Here is a 19,819-nt window from a genome sequence, read left to right on the forward strand (position 1 = left end):
GTCTCGAGTCATTGGTGTGTGTGACATCAAGACAAGTACGTAGGTGCTCAATAAGAGAATGAGTTCACTGAACGTGATCAACGAAGAGTTCTTATATTCCATGTCACATGAGAACTCATGGTTGGGATAATGCAAAGTAGTCCTTTGACCTGAGGCATCACAGTTGTCTTGTGGTTAAGTCCTTAATCTTTGATTATGTCTAATTCACCCCCTCGGGGTGTCACGGCATCGTTGGGGTTAAGCCACTTAGCTATGGAGAGAAGTGAATGCGCAACAAGGGATCTCTAACCTTCAAACAATTGAGGGAGAATACTCTATGATATGATTTGGAATCTCTGGCCAGAGTATGAATGAGATTGGGGAATGCGTTCCAAATCACATTCAAGGAAATCATATAAGCAAACGATTCACATTGGATAGTAGACATGAGTAAATAAACTATCATACCAAACAATGTGGTCAAGAGTATTAGATTAGAGAAGGACCGTATTGCATTTGTAATCCCGAACTGAATAGGTTCTCCACCTCTTCTGATTAGCTTGGGTAACCATGATATGCTGCTAGGTGTCACTCATGGTTTGTGGAAGCCCTAAACGTGTGTAATCACTAAAGGGAGAATTGAAAATAGTTTCAATTCACAATCGATGTAAAATGGTTTTTAATCGCCCACTACCTCGCTAAAAGGAACCTAATGGATCGCACACCGTAAAAGGTAGAGATTGGAGATTAAACGGAAATGAGTAAGAATGATTAAATGGTTTAATCATTTATTTATGGCAAGGATTAATTAATATGTTAATTAATCAAACGAATAAGTTCGTTAAAGACTTCGGGATAGTTTTGGACTTTAAGGCCCAATGGGCTTCGAACGTCAAGCCCATTAACTTAAGTTGTATGACAATTTAATGAATAAAGATTCATTAAAGCCCAAAAGCCCAAACATCCCTAAATAGCCGGCCATATTAGATGAATTAGGGTTTTGGTTGTTTAGGTTACTTAAAGAAGTGACTATATAAATGACTTTATAGCCAAAATTCATTAAGGAAAAATTAAGGGTTTATTTTGGGGGAAAATTGGTGAGAATTGTCTCTCCATTTTCTCTCTAAAGAGGCCAACACCTTGGAGGGTACATCTAGCAATCCTACTACTCCAAGGTCACTCATTTCTTCTACAATCAAACCTTGGTGAAGAGACTTAGAGGTTCCCTATTTTGGGAACTTGGAGAAACCTATTTTCCATCCAAATCCATGGATCTAAGAAGCAAGGAATGAAGGCCCTATCTCTTTGGGTGATTAGCCTTTGCTTATGCAAAGAGGAATCTACAAAGGTAATAATTTCAACTCACTTTGTTTTGAGTTGATTATTGGTTCACCAATCTACTAGGCTTTGAATTTCATGGTAATGTTTTGTTTTTGAGTGCATGCAAGCATGATTCCGCCTTTAATTGTTAATTGCATGCTATATGATGTTGCTCAAATGAACATGTTTTTCAAAATAAATCCTTCAAGTGGTATCAGAGCCTAGGTCTAGTAGTTGGTGAATCCTTTTGGGTTTTGTAGTTCATAAGTTTATGATTTAAAAGTTGTAATTGTTACAAGCTTTATTCTTGCTTCTTTGAATATAAATTTTGTTTGAAAATTTGCCATCTCAAATGTTGTAGATGTAGTTCATATGAGGATGAATATTGGAGCTAAAATTTGGTGCCATGATTTTAGGGATTTTCGGCCAAATCCAAAGGGTGATTTTTTGGGTTCATGTTTGTCTTGTTAAAATGGTTTTAAGGTGACTTTTGGAACCCCTAAGTACCCTAGGATGTTAGCCTCATTTTGAATGATAAAAATTTGAGTTTTATTGCATGAAAACATTCATGGAGCTCTTATGGGTTTTCATGGATGTTCTTCATATGTTCTTGATGTTCTTGCCAAGAACACAAAGGTTTGTGTTTTGATTCAAAGTTTTGATTTATTTCATAAAGTTTATGATATATGTTTTTCAAATGATTTATCATGTATTTAAAGTGTTAAATATTTGTATAAATGATGATGGAAACATCAATCATCAAAACATATATTAATTTTATGAAAGTATTTAAAGTGTTAAATATTTGTATAAATGATGATGGAAACATCAATCATCAAAACATATATTATTTTTATGAAAGATGAAAGCACTACTTGATTGTTTTTGACAAAACTAATAAATCAAAACATCCACCACTCCTTTTTATCCTTAAAAACCGGCCACCCTAATAAAATAGGGTAATTTTGGGGCTTTTATGCAATTACATAAAGTTTTGATACTTTTGTGTATTTGTACTTTGACCCGAAAGTTTACGTTTTGACGTTAAGGCCTAAAAACGCTAAAGGACAAATTGTTTTGCTCCTTTAATGAAGTTTTTGAATTTATTTAAATTTTGGGTTCTAGTTGTATTTACATGAAGTAGTGACTTTTGTGTTTTTACAAAGTGACCCCAAAAGTTTATGTTTTCGCAATATGGCCCAAAAAGTTGTGGTTATTGCATGATGGCCCAAATAGGATGAGAACAAAATTGTTTTGTCTCTTTAAATGAGAATTGGATTTTCATTTTGTTTAGCTCCACTTAAATCAATTTTATGGATACAAAAACCAAATGAAAATGTTGCATTCAATTAATTAGTTAAAGCGTTAATTAATTAAAGGATGATTATGAACCTAAGCCTAATATAATTGAGCTATGTGAAAGGCGTTTCAAATTTGTTTGAACCATGGGAATGTGTAGATTAGATTTTGGTTGTAATTTGATTTGATCAAATGTTGTAAAAGGGCATAAGTCCTTCTTTACTTTAAGGTAATTTGTTTTATGCAAATGTTGTAATGAGCATAAGCTCATCCTTTACTTTGAAGTATTTCTTTCTTGCTTTATATGATATGCATGAAAATGAAGTAATTGGGTCCAACGCCCCTAAGACAACACGCCTTAATGTGATTAAACGCGTAACTAAAATCAATCTCCATCCCTAGACCGAGATTCAACACAAGGCTCGTGTTGAATCTAAACAAAGGTTCATAGTCATCCTAAGGCCCTAAGGCAACTATATAGTCCATCAAATGAATGCAAACCTTATGTTAGTAGTAACATATACTCTTGCTTTAAAAACCGTTTTAAAAGCATAGTGGGAGTATTATGTACAACTAAAACAATCATATGGACCAATAGTTGTAATAGGACCAAAATTGTTTTAATAGAGATTAAAATGTATATTGATATGTGATGAGACCTAAAACCCTCAACCAAACCAATATTAAGTTGAAAGCGTGAGAGTGCTTAGAACATTCTTTCGTGGCCTTCCACCATGGTAGTGCCAATCGTTTATGACTTGTACACCGGCTTCACCCTATCATGGGGAAGTACAAAGTGCATGCTTATACTCAGGAGGAGTCTATATACATATGATGAGGTGAGTGTAGGCAACGAGGATGGCCAATATCGTATCATCGTGAGGCTATTCTTGAAACCCTTCATGAACTAAGCTTGGTGGGAATGACTTAACTAAGTGCAATGGAACCAATATCATATCATTGTGAGGTGACATTCTCTAGAGGCCAAATAAGATGGGTACTTGCATGAGTTGCAAATGAGTAAGCGTACTCTCTCATTATTATTGTTGCTAGCCATATATCGTATCATCGTGAGGTGGGCTTGGTAATAGTGAGCCTCCCATAACCTACTAGGAGTTTCATCCAAAACTCTCGAATTCCTATGAGGGATATGGAATTTGCCAAAAATAGTGGGTGGTGCTATTTGATTTAAAGACCCAAATCAAATGGCTTAAAATCAATCAATTTATATTCGTTATGTATTTGATTACCAATATATTTGCAAACGCTATCCAACACTTGACAAATAAAAGCCGAACGTTTAGTTTACGGACTTGGTACTACAAAACCATAGATTGTCTTTAATGGCTTGTAAAAGTACCAAAGTAGTCTCATCCTCACAATCTTCCTATTGATAATGTATCATTAGAAGAATATGTTAGAAAAGGTCTATCATAGAGAGGACAACACTTTTAATGTCATAATTCTTCAATTACAAATTGTTGTATGAAGAAATAAGAGTTGCTTTGAACAACCCTTAGTCAATACAAACACTTAGTGCTTATTTCTTTGTTAATTGAACAAAGAACTTGAGAAGTAAGCACAAGGGCATGGACACTTTATGTGCCATGATTCTTCACTTACAAATTGTTGTATGAAGAAATGAGAGTTGCCTTGTACAACTCTTGAAAGTTTGTAATTATGTTTAGAACATAATGGTTGGTTGACAAAAATAGTCCATTAACATGGACTTATGATGATTTTGAATCATTGAGTGTTGAAGTGTTAAACCACTTAACGAGACGGAAACTAGGCAAGGACTTAACCTTTGTTTCCCTATCCTAATGGTTCACTAAGTTTATGGTAAACTATGTAGTGAACAATAACCACATACTCTCCAAATTGTTTGATGTGTATAACACAATTGAAAAAGGTTTCAAGAGAGATAGTGGGAGTTTAGGGACCATGACTAATGTAGTCAAAGGTGAAAGTCAAATAAAGAAGATAAATAACTCCAAGGGAACAAACTTTCTTTATGAAATGATGTACATTGGAAGGGGTATTTGCAAGAAATGTCTTGCATGTGTCAAAGAACACACCTTTCGAAGGTGTTGTAAATTGTTCTTGAATAGTTCAAAACAGTTGGTTCTTCTACTTGAATATATGATTCCGTATTAGTAACTATGTTTTACAAATCGTTGTAAAAGTGTGACTAATAAGAAGTAGAAGATATATGAGAGAAGAAAAGGTACTTCACATACGGAACGTGAATAAGATATAGATCTCTGCGAAAGCAGATAGTACTTACTTCCTCATATGAACTACCAAAGAAATTGGATTATAGTAATCTAATTGATTGCAAAGCTTTTGTTGGTGAAGCTTTGGAGTTGAAGATTTGTAGGTGAAGCTTTGAAGTTGAAGCTTTTGTTGGGTACCATGAATTGATTTTGTTTCACACTATCTTGATCAAGATAGTGTGAAGCTTTTGAGAATTTGTAGTGTTTGCATTGTTACAGAGGGAAAATGTTTGAAGCAGATGCAAGAGGGTTGAATAGCTTGATCTTCGTATGCCATGCACTGAAGTTGTTGTTGGCTTGCAATAAGACTTTGTTTGTGACTATAACTCTTGTTAGGCATAAGTGTTCCCCTAGTTGAGTTGTCAAGCGTGAGGGTTTTTGATTATTTGTGAATACTAGGAGTTCACATGTACAAGTTGTACCACTCGTCTTCTGGTAGGTGGAATGAATGGTAAGTAGCTTTCATCACTTGGTTGGTGGTACGAATGTGAGTTCTGTTGGAAATGTGCCCTAAAACCAATCATATGATGATACTTTACGGACATTTCAAATGTTAAACTAATCTAGTTTAACATATAAAGGGCAAAGATTATTGTTTGAGTCGTCTCATATAAATGTTATATGCTTAAACGATAAAGTCCAAGGAATATGTGATTGGGAGAATGCAATCTAATGAAGTTAGATTAATGAGACCATTCTTTCGTAGACACTTCCTAAATGTTCCTGATCATAGGATTACCAATTGGGCATTGACAGTCCGTTAAGATCAGTACGTACTGTGTCTTCTCTCAGGGAGAGTGACTAGTCTCGAGTCATTGGTGTGTGTGACATCAAGACAAGTACGTAGGTGCTCAATAAGAGAATGAGTTCACTGAACGTGATCAACGAAGAGTTCTTATATTCCATGTCACATGAGAACTCATGGTTGGGATAATGCAAAGTAGTCCTTTGACCTGAGGCATCACAGTTGTCTTGTGGTTAAGTCCTTAATCTTTGATTATGTCTAATTCACCCCCTCGGGGTGTCACGGCATCGTTGGGGTTAAGCCACTTAGCTATGGAGAGAAGTGAATGCGCAACAAGGGATCTCTAACCTTCAAACAATTGAGGGAGAATACTCTATGATATGATTTGGAATCTCTGGCCAGAGTATGAATGAGATTGGGGAATGCGTTCCAAATCACATTCAAGGAAATCATATAAGCAAACGATTCACATTGGATAGTAGACATGAGTAAATAAACTATCATACCAAACAATGTGGTCAAGAGTATTAGATTAGAGAAGGACCGTATTGCATTTGTAATCCCGAACTGAATAGGTTCTCCACCTCTTCTGATTAGCTTGGGTAACCATGATATGCTGCTAGGTGTCACTCATGGTTTGTGGAAGCCCTAAACGTGTGTAATCACTAAAGGGAGAATTGAAAATAGTTTCAATTCACAATCGATGTAAAATGGTTTTTAATCGCCCACTACCTCGCTAAAAGGAACCTAATGGATCGCACACCGTAAAAGGTAGAGATTGGAGATTAAACGGAAATGAGTAAGAATGATTAAATGGTTTAATCATTTATTTATGGCAAGGATTAATTAATATGTTAATTAATCAAACGAATAAGTTCGTTAAAGACTTCGGGATAGTTTTGGACTTTAAGGCCCAATGGGCTTCGAACGTCAAGCCCATTAACTTAAGTTGTATGACAATTTAATGAATAAAGATTCATTAAAGCCCAAAAGCCCAAACATCCCTAAATAGCCGGCCATATTAGATGAATTAGGGTTTTGGTTGTTTAGGTTACTTAAAGAAGTGACTATATAAATGACTTTATAGCCAAAATTCATTAAGGAAAAATTAAGGGTTTATTTTGGGGGAAAATTGGTGAGAATTGTCTCTCCATTTTCTCTCTAAAGAGGCCAACACCTTGGAGGGTACATCTAGCAATCCTACTACTCCAAGGTCACTCATTTCTTCTACAATCAAACCTTGGTGAAGAGACTTAGAGGTTCCCTATTTTGGGAACTTGGAGAAACCTATTTTCCATCCAAATCCATGGATCTAAGAAGCAAGGAATGAAGGCCCTATCTCTTTGGGTGATTAGCCTTTGCTTATGCAAAGAGGAATCTACAAAGGTAATAATTTCAACTCACTTTGTTTTGAGTTGATTATTGGTTCACCAATCTACTAGGCTTTGAATTTCATGGTAATGTTTTGTTTTTGAGTGCATGCAAGCATGATTCCGCCTTTAATTGTTAATTGCATGCTATATGATGTTGCTCAAATGAACATGTTTTTCAAAATAAATCCTTCAAGTTCCTTCATCACCTTTCATCACATTTCATCACCTGGTTGGTGGCACGAGGATGAGTTCCTTCTTCCCCTAGTTGGTGGCATGAATGGCAAGTTGCCAATGATATTAGAGTACGAGTTGTACATTTCATCACCTTATTGGTGGCATGAAGATGAGTTCCTTCTTCACCTAGTTGGTGGCATGAGTGGCAAGTTTCCAAATGACATTAGAGTACGGGTTGTACATTTCATCACCTGGTTGGTGGCATGAAGAAGAGTGCGGGTTGTACATTTCATCACCTGGTTGGTGGCATGAAGGAGAGTACGGGTTGTACATTTCATCACCTGGTTGGTGGCATGAAGATGAGTTCCTTCTTCACCTGGTTGGTGGCATGAATGGCAAGTTGCCAAATGATATTAAAGTACAGGTTGTACATTTCATCACCTGGTTGGTAGTATGAAGATAAGTTCCTTCTTCACCTGGTTGGTGGCATGAGTGGCAAGTTACCAAATGATATTAGAGTACGGGTTGTACATTTCATCACCTGGTTAGTGAAAATAAGGGCAAGGTGTCTAGGCACATTATAGCAAGTGTCAAATGACACAAAATATGTTGAACCATTTCAAAGCACAGTTGGCTTATGTATGAATGTTTTGGAATGTATGATTGAACGAATATACTGTGAAACTGTTCGTTTATTTGTATAGTCTTGCTGACATATACTTAGACTTTGGTTCATGTTGAAAACATTCATGTTGAAGCTTTGAACCCGAGTGTTTCATTGCTAGGAATGTAAGAGGATTAAGATCGAGTTGTCTAAATCACCTCTTTATTGAATTTGTGCCAAATAGTCTTCGTTACATAGGATGCCGAACGGCTGAAACTTAACACTTGTACAATGTGAGTTTACTTGTAATAGTACTTCAAATGATCAGCGTTCCATGGATGGCCAAGGGTCTTGCCATCGGAGCTTCTAAGCTTGTAGGAGCCAGGGCGACTAATGCCAATAACTTCAAACGGTCCATCCCAGTTTGGACTAAGTGTTCCTTCACTTGGGACTCTGTCACATAGTAATGTTTTCTTCAATACCCAGTCCCCCGCTTTGAAAGAACGAGGTTTGACCCTGGAGTCATAGTAGTTGGAGATGCGCTGCTTGTAGGCGACATTCCTCAAGTGAACCTGGTTTCTGTGTTCCTCGACTAGATCTAAGTTGAGGGTAAGTTGCTTGTCATTTTCGCTTTGCACGTAGTTCTGGACTCAGAACGTTGCTTGCTCAAGCTCAACTGGGACAACTGCCTCTGTACCAAAGGCAAGTGAGAATGGGGTTTCTCCTGTTGATATCCAATCCGAAGTGTGGTATGACTAAAGAACTTGAGGTACAAATTCTGGCCAACAACCTTTAGCCTTGTCCAAGCTGGTTTTCAAAGTTCGCTTGATTATTTTGTTGATGGCTTCAACTTGTCCATTAGACTGGGGATGAGCTGGGGAGGTAAAACATAAGTTGATGTTGAACTTAGAGCAGAACCTCATGAACTTATTGTTGTCAAATTGTCGCCCGTTGTCAGTGACTATCGCATTGGGAATGCTAAATCTGCAAAGGATGTTCTTCCATACGAAGTCTTCTATTTTTGCCTCAGTAATGGTTGCCAAGGGTTCTACTTCGGCCCACTTTGTGAAGTAGTCAACTGCAACGATTGCATAACGAACCTTGCCTTTCCCTGCAGGCATTGGGCTGATCAAATCAAGTCCCTATTGGGCGAAATGCCAAGGGCTGATCATAGGAGTGAGTGGCTCGAGAAGGGAATGATGAATAGTTACGTAGCGTTGACACTTATCACATGAGCGGGATATTTTGATGGCATCTTGGTAGAATGTTGGCCAGTAATATCCTTGGCGAAAAGCCTTGTGTGCTAGGGATCGAGATCCAGCATGATCTCCGCAGACTCCTTCAAGTATTTCCCGAATGACAGTTTCTGTCTCTGCGGGCGTAAGGCATCTTAGGTATGGTAGGTTAAAACCCCGCTTGTAGAGTTGGTCATTAATGATCAAGTAACGGGTAGCCTTGTATCGAATTTGCTTAGCTTAGAGTTTGTCATTTGGAAGGGTGCCATAAGCAAGGAATCTATAAATCGGAGTAATCCAACTATCCCCCTGTTGTAAGTTGCACACTTCCGCAACCATCGTGCTTGGTGCTACCAACAATTCAACCTGAATTTTTCTCCCAATCTTGTCTTCCACCGCTGAGGCGAGGTGAGCCAAAGCATCTACATGACTGTTTGCCGCTCGAGGAATTTGGGTGATCTGGTAGTGGAAGTGCTTAAGCAACAATTGTGTTTGTGCCAGATATGCAGCCATAGAGCTATCCTTAGCGTCAAAGTTATTGGTGACCTGCTTGACCACCAATTAGGAGTCACTGAAGATATCAATTCGTTTAACCCCAAGGTGTTTGGCCAAACGTAAGCCTTCTATGAGGGCTTCATATTCGGCCTCATTGTTCGACGCCTTGAATTTGAAACGAAGAGCATACTCCATCGCCACTTTGTCAGGGGTCGTAAGGACTAGTCCTACTCCACAACCCTGTTGGTTGGACGAGCCATCAACATATAGACTCCATGTTGGGGCTGTTGGTTCTATTTTCTGAGCTTCCAAGGGTAATGAAACCACTTCTTTAGGTGTAGAAACAATGTCAACAGGATATGTGAAGTCGGCGATGAAGTCTGCCACTGCTTGGCCCTTCTCAGCTGGCTTTGGTTGGTAGGAGATGTCAAACTCACCCAATACTATCCCCAATTTGATCATTCGCCCATAAGTGTCAGGACTTTGGAGTATATGTCGAAGAGGATGATTGGTAAGCACCATGATTGAGTGTGCTTGGAAGTAAGGGCAAAGTTTTCGAGTAGACATAACCAATGCTAGAGCCAATTTCTCAATATTGGAGTATCATGTCTCTGCATCTTATAAGGCCTTGCTAGCGTAGTAAACAGGCCGTTCGACATTACCACCATTTTGAATGAGAACGGAACTTATTGCTGAAGCCGATACCGATAAGTAGATAATGAGAGTGTCACCAACCTCAGGTTTGAAGAGCAAATGGGCTTTACTCATGTAGTCTTTGAGGTTCTTGAATGCCTCAGCACATTCATCAGTCCATGTAATGTACTTCTTACTTCCCTTAAGTGCATTGAAGAAATGAGCAAGTCTGTCTGTGGCCTTAGAAATGAACCTAGTTATAGCTACCACCTTGCCAATAAGGCTCTGGATGTATTTTGAAGTTACATGTTCCTTCATGTCGAGAATTACTTTGATCTTCTCGGGATTAGCCTCAATGCCTTGTTGGCTTATCATGAAGCCTAAGAATTTGCTAAAGCCTACGCCGAAGGCACATTTATTGGGGTTCAACCTCATTCGATACCTCTTTAGAATGGAGAAAGTTTCAGATAGGTTGGTGATGTGTTGGTCAACATGTTTGCTCTTGACTAGCATATCATCAACGTAAACTTCCATGCTCTTCCCAATCTGTTCGGCGAACATTGAATTGACCAGTCTCTGATAAGTTGCTCCTGCATTCTTTAGGCCGAAAGGCATGACTTTATAACAATATAGTCCCTTGTCAGTAGTGAAGGTTGTGTGTTCTTGGTCCGAAGGGTTCATGAGGATTTGGTTGCATCCTGAGTAAGCATCCATGAAGCTTAGACGTTCACACCCTGCCGTAGAGTCTATAAGTCTGTCTATGAGAGGAAGAGGAAAGCTATTCTTCGAGCATCCTTTGTTTAGGTCGGTGTAATCGACACACATTCTCCACAAGACCTTTTGGAGCAAGAGACTTTCCTTGGTCGTTTTCTTTTTAACAAGGACAACATTTGCTACCCACGTTGGATAATTGACTTCGCGGACGAAGCCTATGCTTTTGAGTTTTTCAACTTCTGCCTTCATTGCCTCATACCGTTCAACGTCATAAGATCTTCACTTCTGTCTCACTGGCTTGGTCTTGGGGTCAATACTTAAACGATGACAAATGATATCGGGAAAGATGCTTGGCATGTCCTCGTATGACCAGGCGAAGACCTCAGTGTTCTCTTGCAAAAAAGATATCAATGCCAACCGAATGGGTGGTGACAAGGTGGTGCCAATCTTCACCATGCAATCCAGATAATCTTTTGAGATATAGACCTTCTCCAACTCTTCAGCGGGTTGTTCTTGCTGGGTGAAAGAGTCATCTGAGGATCGTCGGGTTGACTGTTGCCACCGTGAAGATCCAAGTTGGCTTCGTCTGGGCTGGTCTTTATGATTTGGTCATGTATAGAAAGGGTTTCCTTGGGCACAGGCAGGTGTTGTTGCTTAACCGAAGTGTTGTAACATGATCGTGCACTAAGTTGATCTCCTATGATGTAACCATTGCCATAGGGGGTTGGAAATTTCATCAACAACATATGTGTGGATACCATGGCCTTGAGATCGTTGATGCATGTGCGTCCGAAGATGACATTGTATGTCGTTGGGCAATCAACCACCAGGAAGTTAGTGGTAATGGTAGCTGTGTAAGGGCATGTACCAATGGTGAAAGGTAAGTGTATGCTCCCCAAAGGTTGCACAATATCACCAGAGAAGCTTATCAGAGGGGAAATCGAGCGATCGAGCAAGTGTTCAGCTACATTAAATGCTCTGAAAGCTTCAGCAAACATGATATTGATCGAAGCCCCCGTGTCTACCAGGATTCGTTGTACTTCAAAGTTGGCTATGTGAGCTTCCACGATCAGTGGGTTGTTGTGAGGGTAGATGATACCTCTTTCTTCATCAGGGTAGAAACATATTGGATCCCAGTTAGGCTTTTGATACTTACCTCCCCTGATGTCTTCCACGTGAAACACTTGGTGGCCAGACCTTAAAGCTCGTTCACTATTTTTCATGGCCCTGTTGGAAGATTTAGATATGGGTGTGCCACCACTTATGGAATATATCACATGCACCTAGCGTTGGTTACGGTTACCCCTTGGAGGGTGAAGAAGGAATTGATCAATTTTTCCTTCACGTGCCAAAGCTTCAACATGATCACGAAGGGTGATACACTTCTCGTCGTCATGGTCATTATGCTCGTGGTAGTAGCAAAACGTGCTCTTGTTCTTCGTGGGCTTGTAATCCGGGTGTCTCGGCTTTGGCTTCGGTATCAAGTGTGCTATGCTGGGGTAAATGGCCATGCATGTGGCGTTTAAGGATGTGTATGCCTCATACCTCGGGGTAAGGGCTATCATGACACGTGTTTGACCCACTATGTTGACTGCCTAGGGTTGGGGATTATCATGGCAATACCCTTGGTTATCGCGGTAGTGTCTCTTACTCCTTTTACTAAAATGAGACTGGTAAGAATGGAAATCTTTCCTTTTGCCATGAGATTGATATGTCTGTTGACTTGGCAAAGTATTAAGTAAGGCAGGGGAAGGCACCGCTGCCGTTTGGAATGTCGAGGTCTTCTCATTTGGTTGGATCTGACTTCCACTCCCTACTTGCTGATAAGGGGTGGCTGTGGAGGGTTTCCCTTGATATGTCCTTGCCTCGGCCGAGACATGGTTGTAAGCCTGTGCCATCACCTCAGAGTAAGTCTTCCAAGTGTTGGCATTGATCATGTACTTGAAGAAACAGTCACGTAGGCCTACCGTGAAGGCTTTGAGGGCAGTCTTGTTGTCTGCCTTGGCACAACGGGAATACTCATGGCTGAAGTGGCCAGCATACATACGTAATGGCTCGTCTGGCTTCTGGCAAATAGTGTACAAGTCATCTGCAGAATGCAAGCGATCGGTCTGAAAGATGTGTTGAGAGACAAACAGTTTCCTCAGTTCCTCAAATGAGTCTACTGTCCCAGGTGGAAGACGGCAATACCAATTTAGAGCTCCGCCAGAGAGGGTGGAGGGGAAGAGAAGACATCGCTCTTCGTCGGTGTGCATCTGATATGCCATGGTTGACTTAAAGAGGTTAAGGTGTTCAATTGGGTCATTCCTTCCAGTATAGAGTTGTAAACCAAGCTTTTGTTTTGTCTTCGCTTGAAGAGGGGTGTCGATGATCCTCCTTATGAGAGGGTCAGGCCTGGGTTGATTCCAGTCAGGTATCTCGGCCTGACGTTCGGCCTTCAACTTGTTTACTTTCTCAATGAGCTGTAGGACAAATGGGTCCTAAGTGGAGTCATGTACCACTGGGATTTTCTTTCGTAAGTCTCCATCGCCTCTTAGAAGTAGGAAAGTTTGAGCAATGGCGTGTGATTTTTCCTTGGACTCACCGTACTGACTTATAGGGCGAGTCTGTCGGAAGACCTCAGAGTCCCCTGTACCTTCATGTTCCTTTGGGACCTGTCGTTCCTTCCCTAGATTAGCAGCTCGCCTAGGTCGTGGGAGGGGACCGAGTCTTTCAGAAACCCTTGGGTCATTGATCTTCGAGCATATGCGGAGGGGATTCACTCGACGTTGCTTTAGGAAGTCTCGGCAGTCACGATAAACGGTTTTCGATCCTTCCAACCCTTCTGCAATGAGGTGTCTTCTTCCACTTCTCCTGCTTCGGGTCAAAGCAGCTGGGTTGAGAGAAGTTTCATGTTAATCAATGTTTTGATGATTAACTCGCTCCTCATCAGGGATACCCATGTCGAAGGAAGGTGACCCTCCGTGTTGGGGGGCACCCAGGTGATGATTGATGTCCAAATGGGTAACGAGCTCGCATGTTTGAGTACGCCTAGTTTCGTGGAGCGTCTCAAAGAGCTTCTCATACTGCTTCTGGAGGACCTCATTCTTCATTGCTATCTTGTTGTTCTGAGCTTCTAGCTCATCGACTTTAGCTTGAAGAGCAACCCTCTTTCCTTCCTTTTTTTCGTTGCTTCACACTAGGTGCAAGAGGGGTGTCATTCTATGTGTTGTGGCTTCCTTCGCTCCCCATGTTGGAGAGGGATGCCTAGTCAAAAGAGAGTGTACGAATGGTGGAAACCACCTTGACAAAGCTGAAAAGAATGGGAATAAGTGTCGTTCCCTCAGACGGCGTCAAATGTTGATGCACAAAATTAGTGAGGACTTTGGTACAACAGAAAGTGTTAAGTTTGTGACATTCGCTAGATTGCTCCAGTCATTAGTATGGATAAGTGTTTGGATCAAAATTTGAATTTTGGGCTCAGGAAAGGGGCTGGCCCAAAGGGATGCCTAAGGGAGAGTCGGCCTAAGCCCAGCCAAAGCCCAGAAAGCAGAAAAATGGGCTTTTCTGACTTGGTGCAGCTCATGAAGACCATTTGCTCACCTACCCAAAAGCCAAGTGGTATAGACTGACCAACTATGTAGCCCATAAAGTACTTTATAATGGCAGAACAAGTAATATAGTTGATGAGTGACTGCCTTTCAAGTTGCATTCGGGCAAGGCTGCTGCTACAAGAGGCCAAGCTGAGTTGTCTATAAAAGAAGAAAGAAAAATCAGGATTAAGGACACTCAAACAAACAAACAAATGCAAGTACAAACTCTGCTCACAGCTAGATTTGCCTTCAGAACGAAGCTGTAGTCAGCCCAAGCCTTCATCCCTCTCGGGACAAGCCTTCACTCAAACCCTTGTAATAGCTCTGCTACCCTGTTCAACCTTGATGTAGTATCGATTTCTCTTTGTAAAACTCATTTCTTTATCTCTCCCTAAAAGCTCTCAGACCTTTGATAAACCACAAAGATAGGAACCTGCAAGACGACCAGGCTTGCCCGACAAGGTTAAACCTTACCCGACCTTCTTTGTGTTTTTGTCTTTTCATTCATTAGCCTAGCAATATGTTGTATACTTCCAGTTGTAGTCAAGTTATTTCGATTAAGATGACGATTAAAAGAATCTCTGAGTGCTTAGATCCGATTTGAATATATCTTCATTGTTCAAACCAGATCTAAGTTCTAAGCCCTCAGGCATATAAATTTGATCAGTTGAAAGTCCTTGGCCTCAAGGCATAAAAAAGAACCTTATGTGGACTTAAACCATCCATGATAGCCCTTGATAAACAAGAAGTCCGAAGTTACTTGGGGCGCAAGTAATCGACCTATCCCTTAGTTTTATTTCTATTATATTATGATTATCATAGAACGCTTAAGCATGGAATGGATTCTGATAGGAAGCCTCAAGGCCTACACCTAAGGCCCCACAAAGGCATCTATTTGGATTCATTCCATTTCGCGGTCTGGAACGTTTGAGTATAAGAACGAATTCTGATGGGAAGCCTGAAGGCCTATACCTAAGGCCCCACAAAGGCACCTATTTGGGTTCGTTCTATCTCTCAGATTCGGGTAATCAGAAGTATAATAGTTGTAAGGCTCCTGCAATCAATCGAATGCATATTATATGTTCGAACACTGGTTTAGTTATTGATGGGAAGCCTCAAGGCCTACACCTAAGGCCCCACAAAGGCACCTGTTATAACTAACACGGTTTCTCGGGCATATATATATATACACATAATTAAAACGCGATATCCATTTTACATCTGCCATGCTAAATATGGCAGTGGCACGCCTGAGTACTTAGAAGTTAATCTTGATTGTGAGCCTCAAGGCCTACACCTAAGCCCCCACAAAGGCACCTTTCAAAGTTAACGTTGTCCTTCTCTTCTAGCCTTGCCCGACTAGCCTTGCCCGACAAAGCCCAACAGTAAAGCAGAAGCCTGACAGCAGCCCTCAACCGGCGCCAACCTCCTGGGAAGCTGTGTGCTCCTCGGCCAGGAAACGTCCCCGACGGAAATTCCTGACACGAACATAGTTTTGGCACGTTCGGTGGGACAATACACTTTGTGATCTTGCCCGACAGAGGGTTTCTCTCACCCTTTTCTCCTACGAATGGCAGATCAATTAGGAGATCCTTCTTCCCCATCAGGACAAGTGGTCCTAGAAAGCCCAACTTCATCTGAGAGATCGGAAGAGAAGGGAACTAGTGAACTACAAGCTACTATGATCCAAGTACTAAAAAGCATGGAAAGAATCTCCTTGGAAACCAATGGAGAAGTGAGTAGGCTCTGTACATTAACAGGGAATCTACAGAGAAGACTTGATCTGGAGTTTTCTACTCCAAAAAGGGATCAGGAAAGTAGGATGAGCCATGTCACCATGAGGAGTGAACCAATCATTCAACCAATCATTCCCTTATTCCCACCTTTAAAATAAGAAAAGGATAAGGGAAAGAATAAAGTGGTTCCTGAAGGGAGTCAACCTGTGATAGAGCTAGTTTTGGAAAAAAAGCCTCCCAGCTTCCCATTATTATCATTTAATAATAGGAGGCAGACCGAGCAAGAGAGAACGAAGTATGGAATGCCTGTAATGATAGGGGAGACTAGCAGAAAGGAAGGCACCACTACTTCAGATAAACCTCTACCTTACAGGCCACCCCCGTTGGCTAATAAGGGAGGGGGGACTAACTGGAGGAAACCCGAACCGAGGAGAGAAGCCGATACGGGCAACGATCGGAGCCCAAAGATCGACACTGCTTTCATCGGTCATGATGATAATTCAGCTACTCAGCAGCTGAGGGAAGAATTGGCTGAGCTAAGAAGGACAGTAGCTCAAAATGCTCAACCGCGGGCCCGCCCAGTGTTCAGGGTCACTTACCAAAAGCCTTATCCTGAATATATTGACAAGCTAAATCCATTCCCTCTCAACTTCAAGATGCTTGCATTCCCAACGTTCACAGGTGAAGACAGTAGCGTGTCCTCCAGAGACCACATTTTCAAATTCTCCAATCATTGTGTGGCATATGAGGGCAACCCAAATTATAAATTGAGGTTGTTTGGGAATTCATTGGCTGGTTTAGCATCTCAGTGGTATTCTCTATTACCCCCTAACTCTATTGCCAACTAGGGGCAAATGGAGATGGCTTTCCACGAACAGTTTTACAGAATTGAGCCAGAATTGACTATTAATGACCTTGTTGAAGTCAAACAATACGATCATGAATCTACTGAGGACTTCATGATGAGGTTCAGGAAAACAAGGTGAGATGCCAATTCCCCGTCAACCAAGCGCAGCTCATATCAATTACTCGGAGGGCTCTGAAATTACCTTTGAGGAAGAGATTTTATGATACACAATTCAACGAGCTGCAAGAATTAGTAATTGCTGCCACTAAGTATGAGAGGCTGTTGCAAGAAGAGCAACAAGTGAAGCATACTTCCAAGGTCCCTCCCTTTTACAAAAACAAAGCTGCAATTCATCGTGTGGAAGTAGGAGAAACCAGGCCAGAGCATGAGGGTGGCTATGATGAAGAAGACATTGACGTATGTGCCGCTAAAATGACCACACCTTTCAAACCACTGACGGTAAAAGGGCTAGTCCAACCTGTCAAAGATCAGAAGATCGTAATGAACGATGGTGGTTTCGTCCCCATGAAACCACCCAAGTACCAGAGTTATTCGTTCGATCTGGCCAAGGCACCTGAGATCTATGAAGAACTGGTGCGGGCAAGAGTAATTTTGCCCGACAATACCAAAAAGATGCCCAAACCAGAAGAACTCAGAGGGAAGAAGTATTGTAAGCTACACTATACCTTCAACCATTCCATAGTCAATTGCGTCCAGTTTAGAGATTGGATACAAGACTTGATAGTGAAGGGAAAGTTGTTACTTGACAAGCCACAAGCCGGTATGACGGTGGATACAAACCCTTTCCCGGAGGCTCCTATCAGTATGATCAACCTCATTTAAAAAGAAGAGCCGGGGTCACCAGTTGGTACGGCAGAGGAAAGAAAAGATCTCGGGTTGTCCTAACACCCCTGCATGAATAAAAGTACCATGAGGGGGACCAAGGAATCAAGATCAGGCCCTAAGATTGTTGCTAACGAGGGAAGCAGAAGAAAGAAGGAAATAATCAAGGGGGAGAAGAGTTGCCCGAAGTCAATTCAAACAGTACCAAGAGCAGAGCAGAGGATAAAACACATGTTCATTCCAATAAGAAAAGGGTTACAAATCATCCTATTCTAAAAAATTAACATCTTCACTCAGGGTCACTATTCGAGAATGGTATGTCTGCATAATAGCAAATATCCTACTAGGTTTGGCCAAAACAGTATGGCTATTTACAAGTTGGGACCTAGTATGCTCTAACTCCGAGTTTGACTTCTCTACTCCCTCAATTTGGTTTTCGAGGGTATCCAGAAGAGTTGCTTGTTCAGCTTTAAAAGCAACCAGTTGTTCCTCCAGCTTTTGAATTTCAGAAGTAATAACTTTAACCCTTTCTTTTGTTCGCAAGCTTTCATCCATCAACTAATCAACTTGAGCGGAGACGCTTGACTCTTTCTCCATAAAGCATCTTGCCCGATTAGCTTGTCTATCAGCTCTCTGGTATTGCTCCCTAAGAGCCCTCAAATTCTCAAAGAAAGAGAGAAAGGAATCGTGCTGAGGTTTTGATAACCGACCAGTTTTGAAAGACTCAGTTATGACCTTTTCTAAATCACAAAGAGCTTTGAGGCTGAATAAAGCAGTGAAGTCCTTCCTCGCCCATTCTTGGAAGACTCGTTGTTGCTCTGAGGAACTGGAGGTCGCTGAAGTATGTCTTGAAGATCTCACCCTCGTCTCAAGCCGCCCAAGTGCTTCAAAAATTTTGGGCAACTTAGCAGGGTTTGGGGATAGAAAAGGAGGAGGATCCCGCACTACAGCTCCCTCTGATGGAGCAATGCCCATTGGGGGGCAATCTCTGTCTGCCTGATCTTCTCAATTCCAGAAGGGGGAATCTCCGTACCTCCAGAAGATAAATGAGGACGGGAGCACTTTGACTTACGGACCAAACGGGAGGGGGGAAGTCTCTTTCAGAACTTGCTGTGAAAAGCCAAAAGGACCAGGTCAAGACATGAATACAGTTTGAGGCAAAAAGAGGCTTTGAAGGGAAGAAATGTACCTGACTTAGCCCCGGGGTTTCACCAGGAAGAGTATTAAATCCTCGTTGAGGGGAAGACTTTCCACCACCAGCAAGAGAGGATGAAGGTTCAGCAATATTAACTATCGAGCACGCAGGCACCCGTGAGACTATTACCTCTGAGGTTACAGGAATCTCAGGGACTATGGGTTCATTATCTGATACCACTGATGGAAGGGGTGGCTCATATACCGGAGAAGGCTGCAGAAAACGTGAGTATGAGTTAATCAGGAATTCAATTCGGGAATAATGGCTCACCAAGTTACCGCCCTCATCCACGAAGTGCAACATAACTCCCGTAGAAGGGTCAAACTGAGAGGAAGGAGTTGCATCCAGGGCAGGAGTAGAAATCACAAACTTCATATGAGGGCCATGACTAGGCAAGGAGGCAGATGCCCCAGCCTAAAAACAGATAGAAGAAGAAGAAGATTCAAGCATTAAGTCCAGAAACTATAGAGTTACTTAAGGGTTGAAAAGAAAGAAAAGGGTACCTCTGAAGGGTTGACCTGAGGAGGAGAAAGGCTGGTCCCTCGGGCAAATAGTGGGAAGGCCTCAGGCAGAAGAAGCTTTTCATCTTGTGCGGCCTGATTCGAATAAACAGATTTTGAGTTCTGTGAAAACGAGAAGGGATGTGCAGATAAAAAATATAAATCATACCTCGAGTTCTTTGAGGACGGTACTTTGCAGTTCTTCAGCCTTTTTTAGCATGGCAGCTCTTAATGGTTCCTCCTTAGAAGCAATGATTGGTCTTTTAGATGCTTGAGTTC

General features: G+C 41.3%; 1 protein-coding gene across 1 annotated transcript; it reads left to right on the forward strand.

Moving 5' to 3' along the window:
* Positions 1 to 17,009: 17,009 nt before the first annotated feature.
* On the forward strand, positions 17,010 to 17,845 carry LOC139190085 (uncharacterized). The gene is made up of 2 exons (XM_070809818.1): positions 17,010 to 17,137; positions 17,212 to 17,845. Exons 1-2 carry the CDS (start codon positions 17,010 to 17,012, stop codon positions 17,843 to 17,845), a joined length of 762 nt encoding a protein of 253 aa, XP_070665919.1.
* The last annotated feature ends 1,974 nt before the right edge of the window (positions 17,846 to 19,819 follow it).

The sequence above is a fragment of the Malus domestica genome, chromosome 12 (genome assembly GCF_042453785.1).
Source record: "Malus domestica chromosome 12, GDT2T_hap1".
Classification (NCBI taxonomy): domain Eukaryota; kingdom Viridiplantae; phylum Streptophyta; class Magnoliopsida; order Rosales; family Rosaceae; genus Malus; species Malus domestica.

Coding starts and splice junctions, on each gene's coding strand:
- LOC139190085 (XM_070809818.1), top strand. CDS start 17,010: ATGGAGATGGCTTTCCACGAACAGTTTTACAGAATTGAGCCAGAATTG. Junction 17,138..17,211: donor ATGAGGTTCAGGAAAACAAG/GTGAGATGCCAA, acceptor ATTACCTTTGAG/GAAGAGATTTTATGATACAC.